The sequence below is a fragment of the Plasmodium fragile genome (genome assembly GCF_000956335.1).
Source record: "Plasmodium fragile strain nilgiri unplaced genomic scaffold supercont1.5, whole genome shotgun sequence".
NCBI classification, from domain to species: Eukaryota; Apicomplexa; class Aconoidasida; order Haemosporida; family Plasmodiidae; genus Plasmodium; species Plasmodium fragile.
The window spans coordinates 59,203-69,419 of NW_012192585.1; the positions used below are offsets into that span (position 1 = coordinate 59,203).

The 10,217-nt window shown below is 44.3% G+C and overlaps 4 protein-coding genes across 4 annotated transcripts; 2 read left to right on the plus strand and 2 right to left on the minus strand.

Moving 5' to 3' along the window:
- Positions 1-229: 229 nt before the first annotated feature.
- On the plus strand, positions 230-1,725 carry AK88_00586 (uncharacterized protein; the record flags this gene model as incomplete). The annotated part of the gene is made up of 4 exons (XM_012478234.1): positions 230-422; positions 630-1,234; positions 1,411-1,517; positions 1,695-1,725. The coding sequence occupies 4 exons, from the start codon at positions 230-232 to the stop codon at positions 1,723-1,725; spliced, it is 936 nt and encodes a 311-aa protein (XP_012333657.1).
- Positions 1,726-2,653: 928 nt separating this feature from the next.
- Positions 2,654-4,024, minus strand: AK88_00587 (uncharacterized protein; the record flags this gene model as incomplete). Its single annotated transcript, XM_012478235.1, has 1 exon — positions 2,654-4,024. The coding sequence occupies one exon, from the start codon at positions 4,022-4,024 to the stop codon at positions 2,654-2,656; it is 1,371 nt and encodes a 456-aa protein (XP_012333658.1).
- A 1,487-nt stretch (positions 4,025-5,511) lies between these two features.
- Positions 5,512-8,046, plus strand: AK88_00588 (uncharacterized protein; the record flags this gene model as incomplete). Its single annotated transcript, XM_012478236.1, has 1 exon — positions 5,512-8,046. The coding sequence occupies one exon, from the start codon at positions 5,512-5,514 to the stop codon at positions 8,044-8,046; it is 2,535 nt and encodes an 844-aa protein (XP_012333659.1).
- Positions 8,047-8,597: 551 nt separating this feature from the next.
- Positions 8,598-9,962, minus strand: AK88_00589 (uncharacterized protein; the record flags this gene model as incomplete). The annotated part of the gene is made up of 3 exons (XM_012478237.1): positions 8,598-9,020; positions 9,138-9,200; positions 9,324-9,962. 3 exons carry the CDS (start codon positions 9,960-9,962, stop codon positions 8,598-8,600), a joined length of 1,125 nt encoding a protein of 374 aa, XP_012333660.1.
- Between the last annotated feature and the right edge of the window lie 255 nt (positions 9,963-10,217).

Genomic DNA, 10,217 nt, shown 5'->3' on the forward strand with positions numbered 1-10,217 from the left:
TTTTTTTTTTTTTTTTTTTTTTTTTTTTTTTTTTTTTTTTTCTATACCTAATTTATTGCCCCATTTGAAATTACATCCAAGGCGAATGACTTCCACTTAAGGAGGAAGTTTTGTTTTTTGTGGCTCCTCTTTGTTGCCCTTGCGTTTTTTTTTTGCCTCCATTTTGCCCCCCGTTTGCTGCTATATTTCTTGCACCTTTCTATTTGTACCTTTTTCCACTGCACCTACAATGTCAAAGGGTAACAGTAAATACATGATAGACCCCATAAGCGTGAAGACCGCTTGCACCAGTGAGGAGTCCTACATTCGCTGTGTTGAGTATGGAAAGTCCAAGGCACATTACCCGAATTTGTCGCTGCTGGCCAAGGCCATCTTGGCTGGCCTCTTCGTTGGCGTATGTGCGCACGCCTCAGGGATAGCAGGTTGATAATGCTCGAGGGGAGAGTCATAAAGAGAGAGAGGATTGAAGTGGGGACGCGCAGCATGGACACACAATCGTGAGCTCAACCCCCGTTTGTTGCACTTGGCGCGCGTCTGAGTTGGGTCGCCTACATGTGCTAACCGGCTAGTCGGCTAAAACGTGTTACACGTGTTACATGTGCCCGTATGACACCCCCTCCCCATTACAGGCGGCCACTTTTACTACCACAAGCTACGCGAATACGTGGGCATCTCCATGAGCGCATTCGTATACGGGTTCACCTTTCCAATAGCTTTCTTATGCATTATAGCGACTGGCTCGGACCTTTTCACAGGGAACACCCTGGCCGTGACAACAGCTTTGCTTCAAAGGAAAGTCAGCGTATTAGAATATTTAAGAGTAATGACTATCTCTCTCTTTGGTAACTACATAGGAGCAGTATCCTTTGCCTTTTTCGTTTCACACCTATCAGGGGCCTTCAAAGAGCATGACGATATAAATAAGAATCACATTTTTCAATTTTTAAATGATATTGCAGTGAAGAAAGTGAACCACACCTTTATCCAATGCATATGTTTAGCCATTGGATGTAACATCTTTGTTTGTTTAGCTGTGTATTTTGTACTCACCATTAAGGACGGGTCCGGCATGGTCTTTAGTGTATTTTTCGCTGTCTACGCATTTGCCATTGCAGGATATGAGCATATCATCGCCAATATGTATACACTTAACCTCGCGCTCATGATTAAGGCTAAGGTGACCTGGTCCAGTGTGTACATAAATAACTTACTGCCGACGCTGATTGGAAATTATGTAAGTGGACCAGGAGGAGAGGCCACATGAGGGTAGCCCAGCGGGGATAACCTTTTCGTGTGTGTCTTGCGAAACAGAGAGTCATTTGGAAGAGATCATTCTTTTCACGGCGCAAAGGTTGCAGTTGCTTCGAGCACCACATTTAATTATGTTTATGTCGCGTTCCCCTTTTACAGATTGCTGGTGCGCTTGTTCTCGCATGCCCCCTGTTTTACATTTACCGCCATAGCTATAGGGACTACGAGAAGACACGTGGCAGTGGGGCCAACTTTGGGTTGAGAAGGTAAAGCCAGGACAGCCAACCGGTTGTTTCGTGTCCCTCCCCGGGACCGCTGCACCTCCATGTGTATGTATACATATATGTATGTATATATGTTTCGCCTGTACCATTTTATCCCCACATAACATTACACACGCGTTTATAAATACATCCCTCCCACTTGTCCCCCCTTCGATGCAGCCTCTCGATTGAAATGCAAAACGGTAGCTAATGGCAAGTGACATGGACACAAAAACACCCCTAGCGCACTGTGCACCCGTCTGTGCACTCGTCTGTGTACCCTTGGAAGGATATTTTGTTTAACCCTTTATCCCCCCTCCCCCCTCTTTTCCTCCTTATTCCATCTCTTCCTCTTCCATCTCCACCTCTTCTTCGTCACATGAATGCATGTGTGCAATTTCCAGCACGTGTGCAGAAATGCATAGTACATAATATATAATTTGCGTTCAAAATACATGTGCTTTTTCTCCATCCCCAAATTTGTTTCATGCACACATATGTCTATAATAACGTTATCTGTGTACCTTGTGAAATTATAATTCATGTTTATTCATTTTTAATTGATTTTGTAGCTGGTTTGTTTTTTTCCTTTTGTTGGCTTAATTTTTTTTTTTACCACTTCGCTGCTGAACATTTGCGTTGCACACCGAATTATTTCTCCTCTCTCCGTACACCATATCCTGTCCATCCTTTCCTCTGCCCCTTTTTCGGTGTGGAACATTTTTATGAACATTATTGAATTGTAGAAAATAAGTATGACTCATTTTTTTTTTACTTTTTTTGTGCCAAGAACAGTTACACCCGGCGAATGGCGCGCAACTGGGCGTTTTATTTTATTTTATTTTTTTTTTCACACTCACTGGGAAAAGCACTCCCCTAACTAAGCGACGGGATCGTGAGGTCGTGAAAAATGAGGACCCTTCAATTTGCCTGAACAGTTCAGGCGCGTTTGCGGTTAAACGTTTTGCAGCTCTGAGTAGTGCAGTCTGTGCGGGCGGGTGCGCGAACAGAAAAAAAAAAAACAAAAAAAAACGGGATACTCTCCGTGGGAATTCCAACACGAGTGAAAGGACGCATACGCGAATACGCTGTGGCACGTGCAACAGTAACTGTACATACACACATTTGCACGTGGCGGGTTAGGGCTTGCCCGCGCAGGGCAACACGAGCGTGCGGACCTTGGTAGAGAGCACAGCGTGCGAATTGCGTGTGCGCTCGGTCAGGTCGTCCACTACAGCAAAGTTCCGACTGTAGCTCTCGAGCGTGTCCTGAATGAGCTTGGCGATGGAGTCAATTTCTTGGGCTTCCCTATCAGCCTGCCTGTTCAGCTGGTCTATTTGTTCATACAATTGATTGACTTTTTTCTCCACAACGAGTACGTTTTTTTCCTCTCCTTCAACTTTGGCATTCCACTTGGCCTTTTGCTCAGCAAAATACTGCTCTGTGTCACGCAAAATTTTTTCCTGATCCTTCTTCCTCATGGTTAAATTATCCTTATCACCTTTCAACGTCTTCAAGTGCTTTTCCAAATTTTTTAACTCCTCCTTTTTTTGTATGTGATATTTTATTGTATCGTTAAAATGGCTAGTCAACGAGGTTAACAGCTCTACAAGTTTTTTCAAACATAAGTCCGCCACGTTTATTTTATTTTTAATTTCTTCATTTTTTTTCTTATCGGATTCGAAGTAAGACATGTGTTGTAGGAGGAGATTTTTCAACTCCTGATTATATTCTTGTAGCTTTTCAGGTGAAGGGACAATTTGATCTTCCAGGTCTTCTTTTTTTTGTCTGAAGCGAGAAAACTGAAATATCAGTTCATTTGTTTCATTTGCAATTTTGTCTTTTGTCGCTCTTAAAGAAATGATCGTGCTCTGTTGTGCGTTGAGTAAATTCTGGTTATTAATTATTTCTTCTTCGTAATCCCTTTTTTTATTTTTTTCACTAAGGACACTGTTTTTTATTTGTTCAAAATGTTCTAACAGAGATTGTAATTCGTTCTTCACTCCTTTAAGTTCAGAATCCAATGCAAAGTCTTCACTCTTCCCCTCTTGAATTTTTTTAATTTTAATTTCATTGTCCAGGTAAATTTGCTCCTTATACTTGGTGAAGTGAATGAATGCATTTATAAGTCTTGTCATGTGACTGCTCACTGGCTTGAATAAATAACTCAGTGTATTTTCTACACACAAAATTTTATTTATTTGTTCACAGTGGCGAATGAAACGCAAATTTCCAATCGCCTGTAAGTGGTTCTTTCCTTCGTTGGGCAAAATTTGAATGCCGTCAATGGACGGCATGGAACTTTTTAAGTCCCCTGTGAATTCTTCAATACGTATATTGTTAATGTCTTTGTTTAGGATGTGCTTTATACACATACTATACACCCCTTGCATGTCTTCTGTCGTGGGATTTTTCAGAGTCCCCTGCGTTATTTCTACGCCATACTTGCTCATCTCGCTCCGCATTTCCTCAAAGCTGAGTCTGGGCACGACCTCACCCCCGCCGCTCATCGTGGGAAGCACTCAGTTGCAACTTTGTTTATTTGGCGCGTCGTGATTTGGCCGCGTCGAGGTGTGCTGCACTGGTGGAGACCCTTGAAGGGGAAACTGACCGCGCGCCCACCTCGCCAAGCGTCTGGGGCTTTTCGCACAGGCCGTTGCGCAGGCCTCTGCCGTGAAAACAAAAATGGCGGTAACAGTTCCCCCGAAGGGTGAATACTTTTACTTTATCATTTGGTTAATTCGTGTGTTAATTGTTTTTTTTTTTTTTTTTTGCGAGTTATATGTCTACTTGCGCTGCTTGATCACTCCGGAACGAACGCGACACAAAGATGTTTTTCCGTTGGGCCGCCTCTCTCTTCCCCTTTGCAATTTTTTTTTTTTTTTTTTTTTTTTTTTTTCGAGCGATTTTACTTTAAAAAGGGCGAATGCAAACACGCCGCGAGAGAGAGAGCGCTTTGGCAAAGTTAACACATCGGTGAAGCGAATGGGTTTGGAAAAAAATAAATGCGCGAGGGAACTTACTGGCGTGTAAATTTATTTTGAAGTCACTCCTCCTGTGCATACGCCCCAGTGGGTGGTGTGGAAAAGGGGAAGGGGGAACTGCTCTTCACACCGTTGAGGGGAAATAACCCCACTGTGTAATTTTTTTTTTTTTTTTTTTTTCCCGCAAATGCACGCGCGTGCTTGTTCATATTTCAATCTGTATAGGGAACGATGTACAATCACATGTTGCTCACGCAGTGGGTTGTCCCACATGCAACAAAATGGAACGGTCGCCACTCTTTCACCATTGTGTGTTTATGCTTGTGTTGTCACCAAATGGGTGAGTGTTTATGCAATTGTGAGGCCTGGTTGGTAGGCGTGATACGTCCGATAGGTCCATTTGGGGTGAGGACACAACGCCTCCCGTTCTCGCACACATACATATACAAGCGCCCACCCCCTGTTCAAGTCCATAGCGGTGCTTCTTGTACCGCTGCCACGGTGACAAAAATGTATTTTACAAGTGCCTGAGTGCGGCATCACCAGTTGTTAGCTCTCCTCCTCTGCGTGTCACTCGATCATTGGGAAATGTACACAAAGTACCCTCCACCAATAGGAAAGAAAAGAATGGGCACACTTTCCAAGCAGGCAGCCCCTCAAGGGGTGTGTGTGTGGTTATCACATCCAACGTGCACAAAACGCAGTGGAAGTCACCTCCCCAACAAATATGTGCACACCGTTTGTGTTATATAGCACCCCATGTTCGGGTCTCGCTTAGGTGTGGCGAAAAAATGACGCAGGGTATCCTCAAAAAAAAAAAAAAAAAAAAAAAAAAAACGATAACATGGGGAAACACCTGTGTGGAAGCGATGATACATTGTAGCATATAGGTCACTCGCACAAGTGGAATAAAAAAAAAAAAAAAAAAAAAATATATACCACACAAGGCGGCAAAAACACCCCACCAGTTTGTAATCCATTTGACAAATGCTTGGGGACGCCCTTCTCTAAGGATGAACATGGTATGCCTCCTCATGGTGATCTGCTTGGCTCTTTCACACTCTAGTAAAAGTGTCACTGACCACCACACCACAGGCATAAGTGTGACCCTCCAAAGGGGAAGCCAGGTGTGCATAAAAAGAAGGAGAAAAGGTTACAAAGGACATTCCTCCTTCTCCCCCCCGTGGCCTAGCTTAAACTCCAACCACATCACCATCGTAAAGCGACCTGCTAGGCTTCGCAGGTACCTTTTCTTGAACCCCCCACATCCACATAGAAGGAACAAAAATGTTCAAGATGGAGAAAAAAAATGCAGAAATGCAAAAAAGGAGGGAAATAAAATAACCTACCTCTCCACAGCACAGTCTGGAAGTAGGCGCTACTACAAGGGACGTGACCAACATGCAGGCAAAGCATGGTCCATTTTTGCCTTCCACGAGAGGTGTGTAGGGGATGAGGGTGGCATGAGGGGGACGCAGGAAATTTGTGATTCACACCTTGGCCCGGACAACCAGCGTGAAGAAAACGAATTGGTGAGGGAGACAAATGAGGTAGAGGAGGTGAACAAAGGAGAGCGCCCTCCACACCCGAATGAGGAAAATCTGGCCAACGCTATGCAAAGGGCGCAGGCGTACATCAAGGGGAAGCAGGACGATGTGCTGGAAAGGAGAGAAGTGCAGAAGAAGAAAAAGGTAGTGGAGAAGTTAAAACGGCAGGAGGATGTCTTTAGTGAGAAATTTTTAGACCTTGGCATGTACGACGTGTTGAAGCACGTGTATGATGGGGGTCTGTACGCAGACTCGAAGAGCTTGGTGGAGGCCGTGTGCAGCTGGATGCGCAACGCCTACGCGGGGGAAGCCGCCTCAACACCCGTGGTGGGAGCGGCGCAGGGGAAGAAGAGTTCACCGGAGCCGGGTTACATGATGGAGAAGGACCTCGCGGACAACTACAGCCCAGACGGGGGAGAAAAAATTGTAAACCACTTCCGCTTGGACCCCCCAGAGGAGAACAAGACAAGTGCACAAATGGAGTCGCTAAAACTATACAATAAAAAAAATTTAAGAAAATATTTTTTGTCCCTGAACCGAGGCAACATTCTAAAACAGCTGGTGACTGAAGGGGAGGACGAACTTATTCAGGACACTACAGAAAAAAAGTCCCCCCAAAACAGTAACGACGCAAAAGAGGTACCAAACGAACAAGTAAAAAATTTTTTATCCTCCAACAGCATCCTAAGTAGCGACTTGGATTCGTATGTTGATGTGGAGAGGTACTTGAAGTCTAACGTCACCATCGAGTTTAACATATATGATACGTGTAGCGACCGAGTTATTTTGAATAATAAAAATACGAATTCCACCATGTTGGAGTTTCCCCTCATGTACAGTCACCAGATTATACAGAAATGTATTTTAACAATGAAGAAGCTCGAAAAGGCGATATTTTATATTAACAATAATTTTTTGTTTGGTCTTTTTTCTCCTCAAGAGGAACCCATGAACGATGAGGACAAACGTGTGTATGATGTCATTACGAATGAGAGCTGGGTCAAAATGGAAATTTACCTTTGTAACATTTACAGGATGGATGAGCAGTGGCTGGGCATAACCCCAGAAACGTTCGCCGACGAAGCCAAGGCCAGCAGCTTCCTGCAGTCCTACTCGGGGGGCGACGCGGGCAACTTGGTTTGCAAGCCCTCCACATCGAGTGAGAAGCAGCCCGCCATACTTAATAAGAAGCAGCCCTCCACACTGAGTGAGCAGCAGCCGGCCACGTCGAGTGAAACGCAGCCAGCCGCATCGAGTGAAACGCAGCCCGCCGCATCCAGTGCAGACGGAGGGTCGAGGCGCGAGGAAATAGAGCGCAGGCGGGAGGAGTACGAATCAAAGAAGGACATCGCAATTAAGAGCCAGTTCCTAATGAAGAAGTTGGAAAACGAAATGAAATACGACCCGAACCACTACATGTGGAGGGACCTGTACCCACAGCTAGACGACCGAGGAAAGGAGAGAACAGAAAAATATTTTAAAAAATTTCAAAAGGAAATGAGTGAAAATAAATGTAGCCGCGGTTACACAGATAATATAAAAAAAAAGCAACAGTTAAAAGGTTACGACATTGGAGAGAAAATTGAAGGTAGAGCAAAGCATTATGTGTGGCAGGAAACAATTCATTCATTCGTTTTGTATTTTCCACTTCGTTCATACGTCACCAAACAGGATATACACATCGACGTGGACAATACTTTTTTCTTCCTTTCAATATGTGGTCATACCATTGTAAAGGATTTCTTCAACAAGCCAATTAATTCTGCTGACTCCATTTGGTCCCTCACTGATAAGGAAGAAGACGTGGGAGTAGCAAGTATTGTCTGCACGCAAAAGGGACACGAAAAAACAAGTGCAGGTGAATTTCCCCTGCTGGAAATTACCCATATGGATGATTCAGAGATCAACCAAATGATGAAACGGAATTATTGCCTCGTGTATAACATTTACAAGGACAACAATCACAAGTACATGTGGGGCTCCATATTTAAAGCGTCCTGATCTAGAGGCCAAGAATAGCGCAAGTGGCACAGTTGGCTCCAAATACACGACAGCAACCATACACATGAACGTCGTTCCTGCCCCGCTTGGAGACTTCCTAGACACACACATACAACGGCTAAGAATACATTCGACCACTTTCAGTTTTTTTTTTTTTTTTTTTTTTTTTGGGGGAGATTCATTTTGCAGGGCAAATGTGGAGGCGAACTCTTCATAAAAGTTGTTTTTTGTTTTTTTGTCTTTTTTAACTGTACACGCACAGTTACATTTACAGTTGTAGCTATAGTTGCAACCGCGGCGGAGGGGGAGAAGTCAAATTGGAAGTCTGTTCGAACTTGTGTTGTGGCGAATCGGGGGAGGGAGGTGTGACGGGCGATGCGCGCTGCACATACGTACACCCTTACAGGTGCGCCAAATTGGGGTACAAGACCTGGTCGCGCCTAAGCGCCGCTGCTCCCCTCCCCCCCCAGAATGCACGTCGTGCTATAAAAAAAAAAGGTTTCCCCCCGTTTTTCACCCAACAAACAGACACACACACGCAAACACCCCTCTCAGTGGATCCATATGTTTTCATTCGGCTTGTACGTTGGATCGGCCATATAGTAGGAAATGCTAATGTCCTGCAGAAGACTGTTGTGGAGAGAGTCGTCCTCAGATTTCTTTGGAAGGGTACTCAGGCTGAGGTCACTACTGCCTGAATGCTGTTTTGTGCTAATTCCACAGGTGCTTTGACTCGTCTGGTCATATTCGAACTTCTTCATGTCCCGTAGAAACTCAGAATAATATTCATGTGTCTTTTTAATCAACTCTTCGCTCTCCTCTTTGGTGTACAGTTTTTTGGAGATTATATTTAATTTTTTTGTTTCAGCCATTTTGTAGGAGCGGAACCACTCCAGGAGCATGTTCAGTGTGTGCGGGTAGTACTTCTCCACGTCTTCCAGGGACTTCACGTCGTTGAAGTGTTTGTCGTATTTCTACAGGAGGGGAAAATAACAACAGAGCAGTGAGGGGGTAACCGAGCAGTGAGGAAACTACCCAGTAGGGATGACGCGGTTCAGGGTATTCGCGTGCAGCATCTCCTCAGTACGAACATTGATTGCGATGATCTTCCAGTCCAGCTGTCCCTCATCAATGAGGGTGAAAGCCCCGAGGACCTAGCAAAAAAAAAAAAAAGGGGGAGATACGGTGCACGTGAAGGGGGGGTGGCAGCGGACACACGCGCAGGAGTAGACGCGCACATGTCACGTATATCATGTGGGGCCTCCAGCGGAGCCCACCTTGACTGGGACGATCTGCCCCATCTTGAGGCTATTCTGGCCAATGTCCACCACGTCCAGGGGGTCGTCGTCCCCCGTGAAGAACAAGTCCTGGTTGTCCCCAGTCTGGCAGGTGTAAATGTGCTTGGGGTACTCGTACGTGCGCGGAAAGGCGCCATAGTTCCAATAAATGGAGTTGTGGTAATAACGCAGCTTGCCCTTCTTCGTGTCCTGTTTAATAACATTAAAATTCTCTTTCAACTGAATCTCCAATTTTATATAATTGTACTTTGTAATTTCGACCACCATGTTATACGTCCCGTCTTCATTCATCAAATCAATGTCATGCCATGGGGATATCTGAGCAAATTTGTCATTCACTTTTTGGAAATACGAAATGTAAAAACTGTCCTCATTTAGCTTATTGCAATATTTTAACATATATGTCTTGTTGTTAATCGTGAAGATGTTTGTTAAATAATCAAAAAGACTCAAATTTGAAAATATATTGGATATGATGTTGTTATTGTGGAAGTTTAAGTTTACTTGTAGCTCTTTGTTTGTCTCTACTTGGTACTCGTTCTTCATCACCTCCTCTTCCTGCTCCTCCTTATTCTTTGGCATTTCACCATTACTTGGCTTGATCACTGCGCTGCTCATTTTCCTTTTTCTTATGCTTGGGACGCATATGTATTTCTGCGGGGGGCGCGCGTTCAGTGCAGGGGTTATGTAGACAACCGACGGGTATCACACGGTGGGGGTGTATTTATTTGCTTTTCCCCTTTTTCCAGAGTGTAGGGAAATGGGAATATTTTTTTTTTTTTTTTTTTCTGAACTGTTCAGGTGAAAAGATGTAAACGAAAGGGCTGTCTGCGATATAGCTAGCTATTTTGTATTTTTTTTTTTTTTTTTTTT